A 24,418-nucleotide genomic window follows, 5' to 3' on the forward strand; every position below is an offset into this window, starting at 1 on the left:
TCTGTTTGTTCATTTGTCCTTCAGTGACTTTTGATACGATCAGTTATTTTGTTTGCCCTTCAGTTGACTTATTTCAGTTTATTATTTTGAGTTAAGAGTTTTCTGTATATCTTTGTCATTTCTATTAAGTATTGTATTTATCTGTTCACTCGCCTTGTAGGGGTGTTTGGTCTTTTTGTTTGGTTCAACCATTTCTCTACTTGTTTTTGTATATTCTTTAGTTAGGTAAGTGAGTTTAGTAAATGTATATTTTTCTTTGGTTAGGTTTAGGTTAGGGGGTAATTTTCTTTATTAGTTAGCCTTTTTACAAATGTAAACCGGCACCCTGAAGTTTCTGGCACTGGTGAAAAAAAGACAAAAAGAGTTTGAGATCTCTGCATAAAAAAAGGAAAATAAAATCAATTCATCTTTGAAAGCGACTTTGTCCTCCATCATTATGTCACCTCCCCTACCCTAGACAGGGGGTCGTAACATAATTTGGGGGCTCGTCCGTTCCAAATTATAGCGTAATATCGATCCAAATTATAACATAATTTGGGGACTCGGCTCGGTTTAAAAATGTTACCCCTGAAACGTATTCCTTTTTTGAAAGTTACTTTTTGAGTATTCGTTCAATTCGGTTTAATTCGTTAACAGGTTCATGGGTTTGGTTCGGTTCGTTTTGGTTCTGGTGAGTAGTCAATTAAGTTTTGTTCAATTTTTTGGTTGGCAGGTTAGGTAGAGTATTTGATTCATTGGAATGTCCGCTGTAGAAACAGATGAGGTTGCATTCACTTTCCCAACTTCTCCCACTTTAGAGAAATTAGATAAATGCACTAAAATTGAGTTAAATTTGATTGCAAAAGTCTTCAAAATTTATGTCCCATTGGGTGCCAATAAGGCCGAACTAAGGTCTTTAGTGGAGGAAAAACGTACTGAGAAAGGGCTCATAAACCATGTAATCACCGGGCTGGCGGAGAATATGGCTGGGCGTTCGGGTGAGAATGTGGAGGCGGCTGCTGACACAGAATCCCCTGCGCTCACTGAGCTTGAGGATGGAGTGGCTAAGGCCTCACCTCAGGACTCAGAAACAGACCCGCTTATAGCTCGCATCACTGCTGGGGGGGACTCACATAGTCTAGGGCTGGCCCTCCGCCTCCGAGAGGTGGAACTCGAAACAAAAACCAAGGAGGTTGAGCTGATGCAACTTCGCATCAGGGCCGCAGAGCTCGACAGGTCACCTGCCCCTCAGCTAAGCAGGACAAGTGGTTCTGGAACTTCGGGTTGCCCTCCAGATTTCAACATCAGTAAGCATATTCCTCTGGTACCACACTTTAAAGAAACAGAACTTGATTCTTACTTTGACACTTTTGAGCGCATTGCAACCACGGTGAAATGGCCTAAGAATATGTGGAGTCTATTACTGCAATGCAAATTAGTGGGAAAAGCTCGGGATGTGTGTGCAGCCTTAACTGTTGAAGAGAGCCGCAAGTATGACGTTGTAAAAGAAACCATACTACGGGCATATGAGTTAGTGCCGGAGGCGTATCGCCAAAGGTTTAGGTCTTGCGAAAAGACTGCCAACCAAACACATGTGGAATTTTCCAGGGAGAAAAGTGTCTTGTTTGACAAATGGTGCACTGCGAACAAGGTATTGACTATTCACCAGCTTCGTGATTTGGTATTATTAGAAGAATTTAAATCCTGTCTACCTGAGCGTATTGTTGTCTACTTAAACGAGCAGAAGGTAGATAATGTGGTTAAAGCTGCGGTGTGCGCCGATGAGTTTGTTTTGACACACCGATCTGTGTTTTCTGCTCCCTCTGCACGCCGCAATCCTATGGGCGGCAGAGTGGGGGGGAATCAAAAATTTTCTGTGTCAAAAAGCCCACCTCGTTCTGGATCTAATGTTGTCTCTGGTTCGGAGACTCGTGATTGTTTCTATTGTCATGAAAAGGGTCACCTCATTTCGGCATGTCCCACTCTACAGCGAAAAGAAACTCAGAGTCCGAAAAAAGCAAAAGCTGTTGGGTTCATTCAGTCCATTCCTCCTCCACTTTCCTCTGGCACAGGGGCGCCTGTGTCAGACGAAATGGAGGAATGTTTTGGGCCCTTCCTTCTGAAAGGTTCAGTGTCCCTATCAGGTCAGGATATAGATCAGGTGCCGATCACAATTCTACGTGATACGGGAGCGTCACAATCTCTCATTTTATATGATGTGTTGCCTTTCTCGAATAAGTCCTTTTGTGGATCTGATGCTCTACTGTTGGGGGTGGAGATGAATTCATTACGCGCTCCGTTGCATTCTGTGTTTTTGCGTTCGCCCCTGGTCTCCGGTTTTGTGCATGTGGGTACTCGCGCTCAGTTACCAGTCGGCGGCGTTTCGTTAATTCTCGGCAATGACTTGGCAGGGGAGAAAGTTTTCCCAACCCCAGAAATTGTCGAGAATCCTGTGATCGATTTGGATCAGTCTATGGGCACCTCGGTATTGTTCCCTGCCTGCGCTGTGACCCGTGCACAGGCAAGGAAGGGCTGTGATGAGAACATTAGTTTGAAGGACACTTTTATGTGTTCTGAGCAACCAGTGAATTTTCCTGCCGCCATGGTTAAGCAGAAGATGGTTGATGTGATGCCAATAAAGACTGAATTTGTGTTTGATGTCGATAAAGACGCTTTCGTTTCGGCACAGCAAAATGATCCATCCCTCACTGTTTGCTGGGGAGCCGCTCATGCGCAGGATGCGCAGAGTGCGTACAGTGTAGTGGATGGCATTTTGATGCGCACTTGGTTCCCGCCCGGCGCTGGCAACCTCGGGTGGAACTCCGTTCAGCAGGTAGTTGTACCTGAACCTTTTCGTTCTCAAGTCCTTAGTCTCGCACATGACAATTTGTCTGGTCATTTAGGTATTCGTAAAACGTATCACCGCATTTTGCGTTATTTTTATTGGCCAGGGTTAAAATCTGATGTGTCAAATTTTTGCCGTTCGTGTCATGTTTGCCAAATGATGGGGAAACCTAATCAGGTTATTCCTCCTGCTCCTTTATTACCTATTCCGGTGATGGGAGAGCCCTTCGAACATATCATTATTGACTGTGTTGGCCCACTTCCCAAAACGAAGTCAGGTCATCAGTATTTGTTGACTTTAATGTGTGCTGCCACTCGTTATCCTGAGGCGATTCCATTGCGCACATTAAAGGCAAAAACTGTGATTAAAGCTCTGGTTAATTTTTTCTCTATTTTCGGTCTACCCAAGTCCATCCAATCGGACAGGGGTACGAATTTCACTTCTAAAGTTTTCGCTCAGGTTATCGTTTCTTTGTCCATCGAACACAAAAAGTCTAGTGCTTATCATCCTGAATCTCAGGGCGCTCTTGAGCGGTTCCATCAAACGCTCAAGTCTATGATGAAAAAGTACTGTTCTGAAACTGGCAAGTCTTGGGATGAGGGTTTACCTTTTCTGCTCATGGCGGTGCGGGAAAGTGTACAAGAATCACTTGGTTTTAGCCCTTCTGAGCTGGTGTTCGGGCATAGTGTACGTGGTCCTCTCCGGGTGCTCCGTGATCGTTTGTTGGTGAAATCCACTGTTCCATCCTCAAATGTGTTGGATTATGTGTCAAAATTTAGAGACCGCCTGCACAAGGCTTGTGACATCGCACGCAGCGCATTGACTGCGTCCCAAGGGAAAATGAAAAAACATTTTGATCGCAAATCGGTTAAACGTGCGTTTAATGTGGGTGATAGGGTGCTAATTTTGCTTCCGTTTCTCACTTCAGCCCTTCAGGCTAAGTTCTGTGGCCCATATGTCATAGAAAAAAAGCTAAGCGAGACTGATTATGTAGTTGCGACCCCAGACCGCCGGAGTAAGACCAGAGTGTGCCATGTTAATATGCTCAAACCCTATTTTGATCGTTCTGAGAGTGTTGCGCCTTCAGTTCTACCCACCCCGGTAGCTTCAGTTGTGTCTATAGCACCTTCTCTATATTCCCCAGAGAGTGATGGCTTGCATTCAAAGAGCTCTGCTGGCTCTCGTCTGCAAAATTCTGAAATTCTGAAAAATCTGCCTGATTATTTGCAGCACTTGGATTCAGTAGCTCAAGCAGACATAGTTAATTTGATTGAAAATAACCCCATTTTATTTTCAGACATACCTTCCCGCACTACTATCCTATCACATGATGTGGAAGTAGGTGTGAATCCTCCTATTAAACAACATGCTTATCGGGTGAATCCTACTAAACGCTCATTGTTTAAAAAGGAGGTTGATTATTTGCTAGATAATGGCCTTGCCATTCCCAGCTCTAGCGCGTGGAGTTCGCCTTGTCTGCTCGTGCCAAAATCAGACGGCAGTCAACGCTTCTGCACAGATTACAGGAAGGTAAATAATGTTACCAAACCTGATTCGTATCCTCTGCCTCGCATGGAGGACTGTGTAGACCGTGTTGGTGCTGCTAAATTCGTTACAAAACTTGATTTACTTAAAGGGTACTGGCAGGTCCCTTTAACTGCTCGTGCTTCAGATATCTCTGCCTTTGTTACCCCCGATGGTCTATATCAGTATACTGTTATGCCATTCGGACTCCGTAATGCACCTGCTACGTTCCAACGGCTTATGCACAATGTGTTGGCTGGGGTGGAAAATTGTGAGGTGTACCTCGATGATGTTGTTGCTTTTTCTGATACGTGGCCTGAGCACATGCACACTCTTGGTTTAATCTTCGGTAGGTTGGCGGGCGCTAATCTAACTCTAAATTTGTCAAAGTGTGAATTTGGTCGTGCCACCGTTACGTATCTAGGCAAAGAGGTAGGTCAGGGTCAAGTTCGGGCCATCGATGCCAAGGTCAAGGCCATAGTGGACTACCCTGTACCTACGTCACGCCGTAGTCTTCGCCGTTTTCTAGGAATGTCGAGCTACTATCGTGCCTTCTGTAAAAATTTCGCTGATGTAGTTGCTCCCCTTACCAGTTTGACCAGTGTGAAAAAGCCTTATGTCTGGTCGCCTGCTTGCCAGCATGCTTTTGAGTCCTGTAAGGCTCTCCTTTGCAGCACTCCTGTCCTGGCTGCCCCAAACTTCAAAATGCCTTTTAAGTTGGAGGTGGATGCGAGTGGAAGTGGAGCCGGAGCAGTACTGCTGCAGGAGGATGGCGCAGGTATTGACCATCCAAACTGTTATTTCTCAAAGAAATTTAATGCACCTCAGACCAATTACAGTACTATTGAAAAAGAGGCTCTCTCTTTATTGCTTGCTCTGCAATTTTTTGAGGTTTACGTGGGATCTAGCCCATTGCCTGTAGTTGTTTATACTGATCAAATTATGTTACGACCCCCTGTCTAGGGTAGGGGAGGTGACATAATGATGGAGGACAAAGTCGCTTTCAAAGATGAATTGATTTTATTTTCCTTTTTTTATGCAGAGATCTCAAACTCTTTTTGTCTTTTTTTCACCAGTGCCAGAAACTTCAGGGTGCCGGTTTACATTTGTAAAAAGGCTAACTAATAAAGAAAATTACCCCCTAACCTAAACCTAACCAAAGAAAAATATACATTTACTAAACTCACTTACCTAACTAAAGAATATACAAAAACAAGTAGAGAAATGGTTGAACCAAACAAAAAGACCAAACACCCCTACAATGCGAGTGAACAGATAAATACAATACTTAATAGAAATGACAAATATATACAGAAAACTCTTAACTCAAAATAATAAACTGAAATAAGTCAACTGAAGGGCAAACAAAATAACTGATCGTATCAAAAGTCACTGAAGGACAAATGAACAAACAGAACAAAGCAAGAACAAAACACAACAAAACAGGCTACATGGGTTCGGGGAGACAGAGGGATTGAATCTCTGCTAGCTCTTTCAAATGAGAGCAACCAGTCCCCATGACAGTCAGGGCAGAATGAGCTTTTGTAGGTGAGCTTCAGAGAACAGCCAACCCTGGCTTGGGCGGAGACAAAGGGACGACGAATGGGAGCAGGGGAAACAGGGCCAGAGGCTGGACCTGTCAAGCTGGACAGCTGGAAGTCAATCACTCACTCACTCATACCAGCACCACACCCAGACTCACTCACAGCTTCCACCACCACTCATGACCTTATATGGAACACAGAAACACAACAATATAATACAAGCCACACATAGCACAAAAATATACCCAAAATATAACCACACATAACATAACCATACGGCTAGGGCCGTAACAGCTGTGTGTACTAATGCGATTCAAGCTGTTGTTCTATTGCTGTCATAATGTGTTTTACTGATGTGATTCAAAGAGGTTGCTCTATTTTCAGTCAGTGAGTGACTGTTTCTGGCTCTGGAATTGAAGGCTGATGTGAATCTACAGTATGAGTTGTGTTGTTTTTGCTGTTGAAGGTAGTGAGTTCTAACAGGGAACAGTATGTCAGTGTTTGCCCTGGGATGTAGTTGTAACAGCGGTGCTGTATGTATCTGAAATACATACTCATGGACCTGATTTAGGTAACTCATGTTTGACCAAAATCGGATTCTATGTAGTTCTTGAGCTCTCCTGTAAAGTATGCGGTGACTGGCTCACATACAATATATTCCCCCATTCTCCCAATTCAATTTCTGTCTTACACTAGTGTGTTGTTTTCCTTAGGCTCTATGCACAGCAGCCATATTATCACTTCCATCACAGGTGTTACCAATGATACTAATGAAGGCTCTGTTCCATTTAGTGTAGCACACTGTAGTTCTCAGACCTTTTCATTTCCACGACCCCCATAACTCTGAGACCCATTTGTACAAATGGGTTCCATTTGTACACTCTCAGAGTTACACACCTGTAGGGGGACATTTGGAACCCCCTCAAGGAACCATGAGGCTCCCTGGACCCCAATTTTAGACCCACTGGTGTAGCAGAGTGAGTGTGTTTCCAGTGAGCCAACATGCACAATATCAGCACCCTGACTCTGTTTGACCAGAATGGAACCGAGCCTTCATTAGTATCATTGGCAACAACTGTGAATATCATAGATATTCACCTGTTTCCTAGGCTGTGTGTTTTCCACTTCCTGTCGATTTCATTGGATATCATTGGTCATCTGACCAGTTTCATTGGATTTCATTGGATCAAATCGACAGGAAGTGGAAAACACACAGCCTAGGAAACAGGTGGATAGAAACCTAGATACCTCATTGGCCTCTGCAGTTCGTTGGAGCGTCCTGTTTCGTATGGTGGCCGCCATACGCGCTGTGATTGGCCAGTGCCCGTTCCCCCCCGGAAATGGGGGGAACGGGCACTGACCAATCACAGCGCGTCTTTTCCAGGACTTGTCAGAATCTAGTTGTCCCGCCCCCACCTGCCTCTCATTGGCCTACTGAACGCCCCCTTCTGTGACCCACGTGGAAATTTCCAGCTGCCCCCCAAGGAAGCTTGGGAAGCGGAAGCGCGCCCGCCATACAGACGCTTCAGAGCCAGAGGAGGCTATGATAAGGATGGTTCAAACCACTGGTTAAATAAGCAATATGCCCTCTATGGGCCGCTAACAGGGCATTTACACTCTTGTTTAATATGGTACTTGATACGTGCAACTCTGTTAGCTCATCACCGCAATGAATTGCTCTTCGTTGTCTCTGTAGCCTAGTGTTACACAATGTAGTCACATGATTTCCAAATAACCCACCAAGTAAATGGATACATTAACTAAAACAGCAAGGCTAAAACTCTCAAAAGTTTCTCTTGGTGATGCAAATGCAGGTCCCAACCACGTGACCTGTCAAATTAAAATAATGTTGTGGTACAATAACCACCCTGAAGCAATAATTCATTATTGGCTGATAACGCGTAATGAGAGTCAAGAGAGCCAGGCTAATGCAGCTGGGAATGCAACATCAGTCAATGAATCGGCTCACTTGATTATGACACGTGTAAACAAAAATAATGTCTGTGATTGATTCCAAGCCTCGACAAGTTCATATTTGTTGACTGTCGTATCAAGTTTCTCGGGAGCGCCAGTGGGAGTCTAGGGCTGCGTCTGTGGAGACTCTGTAACATCAGTAGTATGCAATGTTGTAAAGTAACTAAGTACATGTACTCAAGTACTGTACTTAAGTACAATTTTGAGATATGTTTTACTTTCTTCAGTATTTACTCATTTTTATACTTTTACTTGTACCCCACCTCAGAGGAAAATATTGTACTTTTACCCTAAATATATTTCGGCCTTTTGAAAATAGCAGATCTACAAGCTCACAATGCATCGCGATGCATTGTGAGCTTGTAGATAGGCTATTTTCAAAAGATTTTTCATACATTCTGAACTTGTGAAATGGGACAATCTGCACAATGAGTACTTTTACTTTTGGTACTTTAAGTATATTTTGATGCCGATACTTTTATACTTTTACTCAAGTACATTTTGAATATGGGACTTCTACTTGTAACAGAGTATATCTACATTGCAGTATTGATACCTTTCTTAAGTAAAACATGTGAGTATACCCTACTCCATAACTGGTAGTGCTTTTTAGTATCCCTTTCTGTGTGTGTTTGTTTGTTTGTTTGTTAACCACAGTGAACCACATAATCCTTTAATCCAAGTCCAAACGGGGAAATTGACGGAGCAATTAGGAATGCTTCAGTGGACAATTTATCATTGTGTGTTTCAGTGTAGTGTAGGGCTGCAACTATTGATTATTCTATTGATTACTTTTACGAATAATAATATAATAATCAAGATTATTTTTTAAAATATAGTCTATCAGCTAACTAGAATGATTTTATACCTCATCGCTCATTAGTGTTTAGCCGGGCATATAAGGACATGCCCAAAATAGGGATAGATTGTTAATCGATTATGTTGTTCAATTAGTAGTTAGTACTATTACCTGTTGCACCCCTACATTTGTGAGTGTGTGTGTGTGTGTGTGTGTGTGTGTGTGTGTGTGTGTGTGTGTGTGTGTGTGTGTGTGTGTGTGTCCGTATGTACGTGTGTTCTAGAGGCCCTTTCTCAGGCAAAAGTTGCAATTAAAGTCAATAAATGTATCTTGTGAAAGAAACAACATGTCATTGCTGTCAGGCAGAAACCAGTCATCAGACCATTGTGACAACCATGATGCTGATGCTTTAAATTTCAAGACAGTTTTCAAGATTTCAAGACAGCGGCCGGACGGACAGACAGACACACAGACCGACACATGTAAAGATGTATGAAATTGTGATCCCGAGGGAAATTCAGTTGTCATAGCGGCACCACAGTAAGGATGAAACACAGTTAGGTGAGAGCAGAGATACAGAAGTAGTAAGGTAGCGCTAATTAGAAATAAGATAACATTGTAACAAGTAAAAAATGAAAGAAAAGAAGACGTAATGTCCAATCAGGCAATCTGCACCTGGGCTTGTCAGGTTTGCATAATGTATGAACCATTAGTAGATACTTGTATCCTATATTAAAATTGGCTTAAGGGAGGACCGGCCGGCGGGCAGGCGGACGGACGTCTGATGTCACCAAGACTCGGCCATAAGGAGTTCTTAATGCAGCTACACCCAAATATGGAGTGTGTTGTCTAACCTCAATGCGTCGTCATGGCATCAGGCGCAAATAAATCACTCAGCTCCATATATGGGCACAAAAGGGGGCATGCCCATATATGAGCATACAAATAAAGGGGACATTGACAAGGACTGACGGATACAGAGATCTCATATAGAGGCACAAATGGGACAAGGACTGACAGATACAGAGATCTCCATAAATGGGCATATTAGCATGCTCATATATGGCCATTTCCATATATGGTCGTATCAGTCGGATCGGCGGTGCAACGTGCATGGGTGTGACCTCTTATAATTGCACAATTGCACTATCACCAGAAGAATTGACATACAATAAATACACTTAAAGACTGGCCTTGCCATCTGCACTTGGACTGATGGGTTAAGCATACACATAGTCTACATACACATGACACACACACACACACACACACACACACACACACACACACACACACACACACACACACACACACACACACACACACACACACACACACACACACACACGCCTAGAGTATGTCCATTTCCCAGTGTACTAAGTGCCTGTCCTATTTCAGTGCTGTTGTTGCTGTTGAGACATCCATTAAGGTGGCCATAATGACAGTGTGGTAATATTTCCCGTACACGTGCACACACACATGCAACAAATGCCAACTCACACACACATGCAGTGGCACCCGTTTCTCCCAAGCAGCCACTTACGGAGTGACAGGGCTACGTGACAGTGTTTACTAAAGAGTCTGGCTGCAAGAGGTGGTCGTGTAATTGATCAAGGTTGGCAAAGCGCGCTGTGCAGCTAATGAATCAAGACAATGGGGCGAGGGTTTAATTACGTCTTCAAGAAGGGAATCATTAGAGGAGTTCATCGGAGGTAGATGAACTCTCCAAACAGGTCATATAATCTCTGACCATTACTTATGTGTGGCGGTGCTGAGGGTCGTCCCCTTTGAGATCCCCGGGAGGCCTGAAAGTGCCTGGTCCCTCATACCAACCCATTTCTCCAGGCGCTGAATTAAAATTGAGTGGTCAACTGTGTCAAACGCTGAGCTGAGGTCAAGAAGGATCAACACTGAGCACTCACCAGAGTCAGCAGCAAACAGTAGATCATTGGTGACCTTTACCAGCATGGTTTCTGTGCTGCGACATGCACGGAACTCAGATTGAAAGTCCTCAAAGACACTGTTGAAGTTCATAAATGAGATAAGTTGAGTTGATTAAAAAAATAGATTTCATTTTTGGCAGGTAAACCTGTTCAAAATGGGTTAGCAGTGCATGGGGGGAGGGCATACTCCGAGGACTCTGGGCTGCTGCCTATAACAACTTCTATTTTATTTGTGAAATGTAACAGGAACTCTTCACACTTTTCAGAAGATGCTACCAGTTTCTGAGTGGGAGGTGGGCCGACTACAGAGTCTATAGCCTGGAATAGGACCCTGGGGTTGTGAGAAATAAGACCTTTTTTCCTCATTGACAGCATTCTGATAGGAAGCCATGCTCTCTCGGAGTGTGTTGTAGGAGGTAGCTTGTCTTTTCTCCATCTTCGCTCTGCTCTTCTGCATTGTCTTTTGCTATCTCTTGTCTGCTCATTAGACCAGTACAAGGCATTTGATTTAAGATGTGCAATTTTGCATTTATTGTTACAATTTCAGACTAGCTCGTCAACAGAAAATTGAGACGGAATGTTGAAGTTTGAGGGGGCTGCTAAAAGGCCTGAGGGAACTGGTGAGCTGAATATGAATTAAAAACACAGGAGCAGGTGGATAGAGGGGACGAAAGCAAGGTCTGAAAAGTCACAGCTTTGTGGTCAGAGGTAGGAAATGCTGTTGTATCAGTGTTATTTATATATATTGGTAGGGTGGGCCTAGCCTGGTAAACCCTCCCTCCGGAAATCTCATTTCTATTTGATTCCAGGAGTGAGTCTGGCCTGATCCGCCTTACTGCAATATTGGCTGTGGGCTGGAGTTGGGCGGGAGTAATCATTTATTGTCAACACCTGCCTGGCCTTTCTTACAAATACCGTTGACTGACAACCCCTTCAGCCAATGATAATTTTTCCCCTTCAGCCAATCAGCAGTTCACCAGTGTAATGTGACGCAACGGGACTTTTGAGACGAGCCATGCCCAAAATGGGTTGCCTTATTCGGATACATGGGTGTCACTGCCCGCCCCTACCGGTTCTCTACATTTTTATTTTTAAATAGGCTTTGTCATGATTAATTGACCACATATATGAAGTTAAACAACTAAATTCTATCCAAACGATAAAGTAAATTCCGTGCCTCAAAATAGAAGTTAGAGAGCTTTTTGAAGTAAAAAAATAGCGGAGAATATTATAGCGGACATGAAAAAGATGGCTGCCGTTCGTGTTTTGGGCTCACTCGAACTCGCCACCTGATTGGCCAACGTAAGCTGTCAATCACAGAACAATGAGCGACGAAGCTGATAGGCTCGGCCGTTTGGAGTACAAAGCCAATATTGCAGAAAGGCGGTTCATGCCAGACTCACTCCTGGAATCAAATAGAAATGAGATTTCCGGAGGGAGGGTTTACCAGGCTAAGGGCGGGCCATACTTAGGTGCCAAAATGAATTTTAAGGAAATCCAAAAAAGAGGGGTGTCTATTTTATGTGTTTTTTGATGGAGAGTTCAAATATGACATTATTTTTTGGATAGGACAACTCTTACCTACATCAATTTGCATTTTTTAATCGCTAATTGTACCCGTTCTAACTCATTCATAAGATATTAAAATGCAAAGGAAATCCTAACATGTGGGGTGTCTAAATTATGTGTTTTTTATGGGGAATTCAAATGTGACATTCTTTTTTGTGTAGAATAACTCTAACCTACATCATTTTTTACTTAAAAATGGCGAATTTTGCCCTTTTTAACCTTTTTAGGATATTAAAAGACATAAGGGAAATAATTTATATTGACAAAGCCAAATCAAATTTACATATTTATTCACAATGGAAGTGCGTGTGTGTGTGTGTGTGTGTGTGTGTGTGTGTGTGTGTGTGTGTGTGTGTGTGTGTGTGTGTGTGTGTGTGTGTGTGTGTGTGTGTGTGTGTGTGTGTGTGTGTGTGTGTGTGTGTGTGTGTGTGTGTGTGTGTGTGTGTGTGTGCGTGCCTACTGCATAGGCAATATTTACAATTGCAAGTGTTCTTTTGGCATTCAAAACGGATCAAAACAAATGCCCAGATACAGTATATTATAGCGTCTGATGCTTGCATGAACTCTAGGGAAACTACATTGCACTCCTGTGTCTCCTCAGCACTAGTTGAGTAGCTTTAAGTTTAAGCTTCTATAGCACATTAGCGTATGTCCCCTCTGGTCGCCTCCTTGGAGTGTGTCTTCATTAAGTATGCATCAAGGTCATCCTGCAGGGCAATTCCATTTAAGTACCTCAGCCTCCTTGAATTCCTGGGAGCTGAATAGACTGCCTGGAATCCTAAAAGCAAAAATAGCGTTGAAATTCCTTAAATCAGTTTGAATATCTGTATTATTTATTTGTGTGCGTGCGTGTGTGCGTGCGTGTGTGCGTGCGTGCGTGCGTGCGTGCGTGTGTGTGTGTGTGTGTGTGTGTGTGTGTGTGTGTGTGTGCACGCACGCACGAGCACATTCGTGCATGCATGCGTTTGTGTGTTAGAACAAAAACATGAAAGAGTGTTATAAAGTCAAAGGTAATAGTTTGAAGGTGACCTGCAGGCTGCAATGGTCCTCTGATTTCCCAGTTCTGTATTCCTCTCCTCTCCTCCCCTGGGACCTGATGTCCTGTGTCGATTCCTCACCCACCCTCGAAAGTGACTCTGCATTTGTGTGTGTGTGCGCGCGCGTGCATTTGTGTATATGTGTGTGCGTCTGTCTGTACTTATGTGCCCTTGACTGCTGAATGTCTCTCCCCTCTCCCACCAAATCCCTCCTCTGCCCCAGAGGTCCATCATTCTACACATGCATACACAAGCACACACATGCACACGCACACACTTTCTAAAGGTGAGCGGAAGCCCTTGAGTAGACAGCTTAGTGCTCCAGGCTACAGCTAATCTGTTCATTCTTTCTTCGCCTTGTCATTCAGCCTTTGGGTCTGTTGATAGAAAAAAGGATTTCCAACTCCCAGGAATATAAATGACAGCTACTGTAACGTAGACTGAAGTACACCCAGATCCAGCATTAAATTTCAATTTTAGAATGTCAAAGGGGCTGTGATCACACTGAATCTTTGCCCAAATTTAGAGTCATACGTCATAGACAACTGAGGTCATAGATGACTGATGTCACAGGTCATATGAAGTGCTGAGCATATGCATGCTGGCTGGCTATGGGATATGCATGGATGGGAGCTGTTCAATATGGCTCCTGTCCGTCTGGCTCATGGGAATGATACTGCTAACTAGCTACTAAATCGCAACGTTCCGTCCCTCTGGTGGCCAGTCGCAAACATACAAGTTTGCCGGTGCAAGCCACCAAAATATACATGCTTTGGTTAACACCAAAATATACATTTCCAAACATGACAGCATACCCCAAAACCCCCACATTACAAGAGTCAAATTGTCCGAAATGGCTGTCACATCTTGTTCTAGCACCTACTAAGCTACTCCAGTGTAAAGTAGATGTTTACACATTATCTTTGCTTTAATATGTTGTTAATGTGTATTTTCAATGTCTTAAAAAATGAAAAATAAATGGCAGACACCCTGTAGTAACTGTAGTGGCTGTCAGGTCCAGGAACACTACCCCAGCTTTCTCCTTTTCCTGGAAGCTGTCCTCGATGTCTTGTGTAAGCAGTGTTACCTGGTCCACCGCTGACGGAAACCAGCCTGTTCCCGCGGAAGTTGTGGGTCCACCACTGGCTCAATATGGCTATTGATCATCCTCTCCAGAATCGTGAATGGGACACAGAGCAGTGAGATCCGTCTGTAGGGCTTAGGGTCTTCCGCAGGTCAGGGTCAGTGTCTTTCTCAAGGACACTTTGACACTAACGCAGGGGGAGCCGGGATCGAACCGGAAACCCCTTTTGGTTCCACTCCCACACTCCCAGAGCTAAACCAACTTCCCAGTTCAGTTCAGACATCAAATGGGGGTCCGCGCCCAACGCATACCAAACTGGGATTCAAAAAGGTTGAGACTCACTGGAAGGCAGCTGGATGGTTGAAGTACAGATATTTTGAGATGTTCAGTTACAATTATCCAGAAGTTCAACTGTGCAGATTTTCAGCTGTTTCCAGATGTTCAGCTAAAGTAGAACTGTCCCAGGTTGGAGCGGCTTTGTTTTCGACTCTGCTGTTGCTCAAAGAACTGTCGAATATCATCAGGAGTCACAACATGTCCTTCTGCCGCAAATCTCTGCAGGAAATCCTTCAACTCAGTCTTCATGTCGTTGTATTCATGGATCATTTCCAGCCGTTGAACTCGGTCCAGGCTGTCCAGTGCTGCCATCAGAGGGTCGTGGCCGCTGAGGGAGTCATGACCTCTCTGGTCGTTGTTCTTTCCTTGGTTCTCATAGGCCAGGAGAGTGTCAGATTCATCCAATAGGAAACTGACTCCAGCGGCAGAGTACATCTCCTGACAGGACATGCAGGAGCAGAGTTTGGATCGCCAGGCAGATGGCCAGAACACGGCTCCTGATTTGGCGGTTTCCCAACCAATGAGCTTCAGCTCTTTCAACCTGCACGCCACCTCCCGACGAGCTCGCTTAGATGCCGGAGCCTCATCGTGGTCGCTCTGCTCTTTGATGTGCGGGCTAGTCGGGGCCACTCCTCTGTTTACCTTATTGTTCTTCAACGTCTCTTTCTTCACCTCACTGCAGTCCTCCTTTTTCTTCATCCTCTCCACTCTACTGTTCTCTGTCTTCACCTCCCTCTCTTTCTCTGAGCTGGGAGCTGAACACTCTCTGAGGTGGGCAGCATACTTCCACAGGAATGAATGTTGGTGCATGCACCTCTCACAGATCATCTCCTGAGTCTCCTCAGAGTCAGGAACCAAACAGCCCAGGTGCCGGCTGTGAATCCAGTCCTCACAGCTGACACATTGAATCATTTCATCTTCCACCTGCTCTTCTGGGTCTGGATAAGGTCTCTTGCAGGTACAGTACAACCCAAAGAAGTTGTGACTGTATTTGTTAGCACCGTTCAACTGCTGCTTCTCTGAATATAATTTGCACTCCAGATCAGTGAACCTGCTGTTCCCACAGTCACAACGGAAGTTTCTTTTTGTGTAAAGTTCAAAGAGGTCATGACCTTCATGACATTTATAAGAGCAGGCCAGACAAATGCCTGCCGGTTCAACGTGCGCTGGTGTGCACGTGTTACACGCATACAAGGCCTGTCGCTTCACATAACCTTGTGGATAGGAACATCTCTCATGGTCTGATCCTCCTAAAACTGCTGAAGCTTCTTCCTCCAGCTCTTCAGCTGTCTCTAAAACCTCCACCATAGTAACTGTTGCTTCCTTTGCCTCCTTCTTCGACATCACAACAATATGTTAATAATGTATAGAAATATTATCTAATATATTCCGTGACCTCAAACTTGGCATCTGTATCGCCGAAGTCCTGAGGGAGTGCAGTGCAGTGTTAGATCAGCAATTCTGCAAGTATCTATAAATCCTCACAACCCTGTGTGTCTGCCCATATATCGATATCCCTGATGTCATCAATATGACGTTACTCAATATATACTACTGACGTCATACTTCTGACGCCATAGACTGGCCTCCAAGTGCTATGAAATTGGGTACTGCCCTAAGTACTCTGACAATGGGTAAATATTCTGGTTACTTATGACTTTCACTGCATCATCTTTTTGACTCCACTACATGTCTAGGAAGAGAAAAAGTACAATATCAGTCAACTACTAAGCCCTATTTTAAATATAGTGAAAATAGTGATCTACAAGCTCACAACGTGTTGTGATGTGACGTGTTGTGAGCTTGTAGATATGCTATTTTCCTTTTTTGGTGGAAAATGTCTGTGAATGTGAATTTCAATACAGTAGTGCATTGATATAAAGAAAATGTACTGTATAATTTGTACTTTAGTATACTCAAGTATTTTTTAAAGCAAGTACTCATTTACATGTTTGACAGAGCAGCTTTCACTTGCTGGGGGGTTGGCATCGAGGCCTGGAAGCTGAACAAGCTCAATAAAATCATAAAGAAGGCCAGCTCTGTTGTTGGCCTCCGAATGGAAGGGCTGCAGTCAGTCGCAGAGAGGAGGATTAGGGACAAACTATACTCCATCCTGGTTAACCCCTCCCAGCCACTCTATGGCGAGCTGCAGGATAGGGTGAGCACCTTCAGCCAGAGGCGCACTTTCCCCCCGAAAATACATATGGAGCGGTACAGACTCTCTTTCATGCCAACTGCCATCAAACTGTATAATGCATAAGAATTCTCTCCCTCAATGCATAATGGTCCTGTGTCGGCCCTGGTGATTATGTCCATCTGGTCTAAAGTGTTTCTGTTTTGTCTGATAGATTATTATTATTATTATTTTGTCACATTGTGCTGCTGTGACGCCTCAATTTCCTTTCGGAGATTAATAAAGTATACCTCATCTCATCTCATCTCATCTCACTTGTAGTTGAGTAATATAGGAGGAATAGGAGTATCTATACTTTGACTCAAGTACTGGGGTTGAGCACTTTGTCCACCACTGATATTTGGCCAAGACGAGATTCAAGATTCAACGAAATGGTCACATCACACAAGATGTAAAATAGTAGGTGAAATAATGTTTTCATACAAGCTCCCAACGTTTGCAGTTTCAAGGAAGATAGATACTGTATCGTGGACAAGAAAGAACACAGAAACGAGGAACTCTGAACCCCTGGGGTTCCCCGAACCCCACTTTGAGAACCACTACAATATGCTGTTCTATGCTTTCATGGCTATAGGTAGACATTTAACTGCATACATCTCTATTATTATTGGGGGATGCTTCCTGGTGGAGATTTGTGCTTTGCTGAGTGCACCTTTCTACTTTCAGATTGTGTCTGTCACAATTATTCCATAATCGTCTAATCACAATTGTTTGAGACAATCGCAATTCTTTTTGCATAATCGTCATACGCGTTTCCATGTTGGAAAATGTTTTAAGATACGTAAAAAAAGCAGAAATAGCAGCTCTACAAGCTTACAACACGTCACTTTGTGATGTGTTGTAAGCTTGTAGATCAGCAAAAAAAAATTAAGTATAAAATGATATCTTTGTATATTTAAGTTATTTGTCATAATTAAAATTGTATTCATATGTTCCAATGTTCAATGCCAAAAGCACAATTCAATCGTTAATCGCAATTAGGTGTGTGGCAATTAATCGTCAACTTAAATCTGTAACCGTGACAGCCCTACTTGTGCCCATATTCATTCATTCATTCACCATATCTACATTTGACTTTGTTTGATTGTGGCACTGGTGGAGATTTCTCTCCACGGAGGCGGTTCAAGGCAAGCACATGGCTAATGAGCACTCTGGTAGGACTTGCCACTTCGCCATTTGTTGTGTTGGTAAGTGTGATTGTTTTCCACAAGTATCTCATCTGTGGATGTAAACTGTGAACGCAGTCTATTTACACCAACCACCTGGGGGGAAGTAGTCTCATAGGGATTGAGGGCTGTAAACCAGCCAACCACAGTCATCCACAAGCAGATGAGATTTCATTATACGCTACATACACAATATTATGTATCATGTTTTATTTGTGTTTCTGTAAGTTGATTGATTAGGCCTATTGTCTCATTGTGATTTAGACGGCGTGCCGATTCTCTGTTGCAGTGAGTCCACCAGTGTCTCTGGGGGTTTAAATAAGCAATGACACTGTCAGCCTCCATGGCCCTGAAATGTTTCCTCTCCTCTCTTGAAGCCTTCTCTCTCTCTGGCTCAGTGCCCTGAGAAGGATGGATGAAGCCAGAGGTGATTCCTCTATCTCTCACACACACACACACACACACACACACACACACACACACACACACACACACACACACACACACACACACACACACACACACACACACACACACACACACACACACACACACACACACACACACACACACACACACACACAGTGATATGGAGGATGTTGCCGAAGCAGAACACTCGTTGGATTCATATTGCATGATGATGTGCGCAGGTCTGTTACCTGTGAGCCACGTCCGGTACCTGTGACAGGTCTGGTACCTGTGACAGGTCTGGTACCTGACGGACCTTTTTGTGCTGAACCAGACCCTCACTGATCTGAACCAGATCCCTCTTCTTTCTTTTTTTCTGGAAACAATCAAAACAAAGGCGCTTGCACAAAAACAAATGTACCTGTAAACCTGTGATTGATTGATTGATTGATTGAATACTTTATTAGTCGGAATTGCAAACAGCTTGTTGTTATGGTTCGGCTCCCAGACCACAACAAAAAAGGGAAACAGGCAAGGGATAAAAATGCAAAAATGTATACGTTCATTAAATAGAATAATAATGAATGAATGAATTTTAAGTAGAATAAACAAATGTCTCCAACAAAAACACAGCAGGGACACTAAACTGCCGAACAAACTGAAGAATTACTGAAGCGCACAAAACCCAAACAATATGCTCTGTGTGGCCACGCGTGGGTGTGGCCCAGGTGGAAGAGAAACACATGTGGGGAAAGTTAGCTCTTTTATAGTGAGTGGAGGCCCTGACCAGCTGCCTCCAATCCTTGATTGCCACCACTCTCCAACCAGGTCCCAGCACACTGAAAGACAGATTAGTAAGGCACACACACAAACCCTGAAAGAGACCATAGGGCCGTCACAATGGGTACAGACATACATTTGGGTTAAAAGGATAACACAAAAAGGTCCTGAGGACTTGTTTCCAATGTGGTGTGGTCCTATGATGTGACGACAAAGATGATTCAGATTTTTCATTGGAACAAAGAGGAAGCTCTGCCTGATCTAGATAAGCCATGGTGCCGTGATGCGACAAGGATGGAATTTTCAATGTGTGTGTAATCCTGAGTGTTGTTAATTTAACTCTTGAGAGTGTAAAAGTAGACACCTCATAGGTAAATGCACACCAAGGGTTTTGCAGTGGAGAGTGTAGTCTCTCTTGAAATCGATACTTGTGACGCGTATGTTGTTTTGAAATGACCGGAGGGGCAGAGGAATGGAGGGAAAAGGAAGAGGTCTGTTTATCACCCCTCCATGCAGTCTTCAAGACACACTTTGATTCTTGAAGCTTTAAAGGATTACATTTTTGCGTGCTTTGAAAGTTAATTAATTTGTTTTTTCTCATCTATTTATGTATTTGTTTGCTTCGATGATAACACTATCTTAAAAAGAATCCCAACAGAGAGTAGGCGTTAAGCCTCTTTGTAGCATGAAATAAGGCTAACACACAGTCAAAAACACACACACGCACATGCACATGCACACGCACACGCACACGCACACGCACACGCACACGCACACACACACATACAACCATGCAAAAGCATTCATAATTAAAATCCACAATTTACAAATATTAACACCACATATTTAATCTAACAGTGATGAACAACCCAAAAGGGACTTTGAATCTATTTAAAATAGATAGGATGAGATGAGATAAATCGTCATTAATCCCAGTGGAGAAATCTTGGTGACAGCATTAAGGGTGAAACACCGGATAGGTGCAAGTAAGAGTTCCCTCTTGCAGTCTTGCATGGTCTATTGGCACAGATTTTCCAAAGAACTGCACACGTACAGCTTATACTGATAAAGCCATTGTCACCTAGCAACCTGAGGAATCCAACTTGCACAGACGATGATAAAAGCATTTTTCATTCAAAAGGTTAATTAAGGTAAAAGAAAAAAAATCACCCGGCGACGGCTTGAATACAAGGAGAATTTTAGTTTTTAAAACATTATGCTGTGCTCGGGTGGTGTATAGTGGTAAAGTACCTGCTCACCTCCGCGGAGTAGGGGTTTGAATCCACCGCAGTGCATTGCGTCTCTACAAACAATTGGCCCGCATTCGGGGGAGTGAAGCCAGGCGGGGAGCGTGATTTTTGTCACTGCAAATGCTCCTACGGGTTGGGGCGGCACCTGCCAACAGAGAGTATTGGGCGGGACGAGTAGGATGGAGGTGCTACGTACCCAGTTATGGCCATAAATATACATAAATGGCCACTGCTGTGCATTGGAGAAATGTGTCATCGTCGGACATGTATGATATGGGTTACTTGGTTAAATTACAAATGTGGGGTTTCGTACTAAAACACGTATAGACAATGTAGTGTCCAGTGCCACTCATTGTATTTGACATTAAAGGAGAATTTTGGACTAAAGTTTTCTTACCTTTTCTATGACGTTATGATATCTTAGGATGAATGGTACACTAGAAAATTTTCATAACTCCACCCCTGAGCCGCCACAGCTTAAAAGGTGCGCGGATAGGCCTTAGGTTAGATCACATATTTTAATAGCTTTTTTTTATATATTTTTTGATGAGATCAGACGTTCATAGTGACTGAACACTATACAACCAAAAAAAAAAAAAAAAAAAAAAAAACAGAAGTCTCGCTAGACGAGATTGAAATCTCGAGATTTCAATCTCGTCTAGCGAGACATCTGTTTTTTTTTTTTTTTTTTTTTTTTTTTGGACAGTGTTCTGTCACTATGAACGTCAGATCTCATCAAAAAAAATTACAAAAAAAGCTATTCAAATATGTGATCTAACCTAAGGCCTATCCGCGCACCTTTTAAGCTGTGGCGGCTCAGGTGTGGAGTTATGAAATTTTTCTACTGTACCATTCATCCTAAGATATCATAACGTCATAGAAAAGGTAAGAAAACTTTAGTCCAAAATTCTCCTTTAATGGTTATAAAACAGAAAAAGTTTCAGACTCTGTTAAATGCAGTGGACAAATTCCAGGTAGGCCTACTTGTCAGAAGAAACATTTCCTGCCTAGTTTCCACGATACATGCAGGCTTGCATATGTGTTGCCAACATTGAGATTCATGAGACTTTGTCCTGACATCATAATATCACTGAGAACTCCTTGTATAGTTTCAATGTACAGATTCTCTAAGTTTTGATATTATACTGTTTAGACTGATGATAGGTTCTTGGTTTACCTATATATGATCGTAGATTACTATCTATAAGCATTTGATGTATTACCTCGTGTTTACCGTGCATACTGTAACTCGCTCTGGATTAAAAGCGTCTGCTAAATGCCTAAATTGTAAATTGAATTACAGGTTATGAATTGGACCTGTGTTCCATATCCTCCTTATGGAAATCACTTGACTTACAAGCTTACAAGCCTATAACTGCAAGTGTTGTAGAAAAGTCACGTCTTCCAGGTATAAAGGGATGAATTTAGTTGACAATACCATTAGCGTTTGACAAACCCTAAGTGGTTTTAACAAACCCATTACACTTAATTAATTTAACTTTTCTCCAAATAAGTTTCAGTGATGTACTGTACTGTACTACCATACTGTTTGATCTTTTAAGGTTTTTTTTTTCTCTGAGTTTTGATGTAAGTTACAATTACTGACTGACTGACTGATATTTAAACCATGATTGTGCAGTTAAAACATAGATTGTCAGTTTTTATGATATCAGAGGAAAAAAAACTACAGTCTTTATTGCTCATAATATTTTCTGGTTATTGCTTCACAAATTCAATTAAATACGGCCCACATTCAATTAAATTAAACTTGTCCATTATCATTCTTCCCAAAAACGAAATCATTCCTCCTAGTCCTCCTGTGAGTTTTCTACACATTGGACACATTGGTTGATTCAAAATAAAAGTTGATCCATTCTAAAGTATCATGCCTGATACAATATTTATACTTAGAACTTACCGTCTTTTTTTCAAATAATTCATTTTCTTTCGGGTGGTGATTTATTTGAGTTGTCAGCTACATAATGTAGGGAGACTTGCAATGACAGCCACCTGACAGAGATAAAGAGACACAGCCAAAGCCATAGAGACAGATTGGTTATGATTAAAAGTGGGCTAGCTATGTTGACATCAGGCCAGACATGCACTCTCTGCCTCAGGGAAGAGCTACATGTCAGATCAAGTATATGGGGGGGGGGGAGATGGAGAAACAGTCTTCAACCAATACATGCAGAGAGGTAGCGCTCAGCAGAACAAAGGGGGGAAAATACTGTATTGTCATCAATACTGGTCCTTTATTGGTCAACACTAATCCAAAACAAGTACTTTAAGTGCATGAGAAAATTAAGTCTTAAATATGGGGCCTTTGTGTTATATCACCTATATATATACCTTTGACTGACTGTGCTACTTGTATTGATTATAATCATGATAATAAAGTATTCAATCAATCAATAAAGATCTGTCAACTTTGGCCTGGTTCCAGTATCAGGCCACGATTCAGCATAACCTTTAGCCTCCTATCCTAGAGTACATTTTGGCGTCACTGAGCGGACCGAGAGAGAGATTTGGGGGAGAGAGAGAGAGAGAGAGAGAGAGAGAGAGAGAGAGAGAGAGAGAGAGAGAGAGAGAGAGAGAGGTAAAGGGGACAGACTTAATAGGAACCTCTATTGAACTTGGTCCATCTGTCCAATTTTTTTTTCTTCTTTTTTTTTTTAATGGATGGATTTTCTTTTTGATGGATGGGTCTTGGCACGGCTCAGAGCTGACATTCATAGTCTGACACAGCTCACAGAGAGATGGCTTCCACCGGGGCATAAATCTCTCTCTCACACACACACACACACACACACACACACACACACACACACACACACACACACACGCACACACACACACACACACACGCACACGCACACGCGCACACACACACACACACACACACACACACACACACACACGCACACACCTCTTCAGAGAGCCATTTAAGAATCAAGAATGTGTGTGTAGTTGCTAGACAGGTAACGTGGATGTGTAAAAGCAAATGTGTGTGTGTCAGTGAGCACACACACATTGGCAATAGCAGTTCTCCCAAACTGACATGCCCAACAAAATACCATTTAGTGCTTAGTGTCACAGAGAAACACAGCCTACCATTGAACATGCACTAGAATGATTTACTGGTTTATAGGTTCATAGCCGGCTATTAGTGTGCATAAAATGAGCTTTTTGCAGGCTAAGAGACTGTTAACCTTACCACTGTGTGGGATATGAAGCTAACCAGCAGTATTGAACTCATAGCTACTGTAAAAGCGGTGAGGCTTGGACTACCAAAGGAAGGTCTTATGTTGCTTAAATGTTAATCGTTACAGGTTACAGCGATGTTGAACTTTGGTAGATCATGGGCTTTAATACTGTAGCACCATTGGCATGATATAGGCTAAGTCCAAATATTGAAGAAAAGTAAGGTCTGAGGAAGAGCCTCCCGGCTTGAAACGTCATCTGGTGTGAGGATTTTATTGTTGTTTTAAGTCCACATATTGTACATCATTTATGTATATTTTTCGCTCCTGTGCTCTGTGATGGACGAACCAGAATATTGCTTTCATTCACTCTCAATGAATGGAGAAACAGGTCTCAAACATTCAGCACATACAAAATGATGATCAATGATCAACAAAGCAGATTCTGCTGATATATTGAAAGTGCTGCTAGGGAATTACTTGTTTGTTTTTTCACCTATCTTTCATACTGGGTCAGCATGTTTTTTTATAGCGCTTTTCCAAGTGCTCAAAGCGCTTTACAATGGTTCATTCATTCATACAGGTGGGGGACATTGGGAGGTGGAGCGGCGAACAGTCGACGCCAGCGTCCCCACTTTTCCCACATTCACACACCAATGGTGGCAAGCGAGCGCCGACCGAATCATTGGAGGCAATGTAGGGTTCAGTGTCTTGCCCAGGGACACTTCGACATGTGGTCAGGACGAGCCGGGATTCGAACCGCCGACCCACGGATCATTGGACGAC

The 24,418-nt window shown here is 43.0% G+C and overlaps 1 protein-coding gene and 1 long non-coding RNA gene across 2 annotated transcripts in view; one reads left to right on the forward strand and one right to left on the reverse strand.

Annotated features, from left to right (window-relative positions):
* Window positions 1–24,418, forward strand: part of LOC308080867 — a 567,320-nt gene that overhangs the window by 103,865 nt on the left and 439,037 nt on the right. The window lies entirely within an intron of this gene.
* On the reverse strand, window positions 14,740–15,978 carry LOC308080182 (putative E3 ubiquitin-protein ligase UBR7; the record flags this gene model as incomplete). Its single annotated transcript, XM_080421959.1, has 1 exon — window positions 14,740–15,978. One exon carries the CDS (start codon window positions 15,976–15,978, stop codon window positions 14,740–14,742), a length of 1,239 nt encoding a protein of 412 aa, XP_080278085.1.

This window comes from Gymnoscopelus braueri (genome assembly GCF_963280865.1).
Source record: "Gymnoscopelus braueri genome assembly, chromosome: 24".
Lineage (NCBI taxonomy): Eukaryota > Metazoa > Chordata > Actinopteri > Myctophiformes > Myctophidae > Gymnoscopelus > Gymnoscopelus braueri.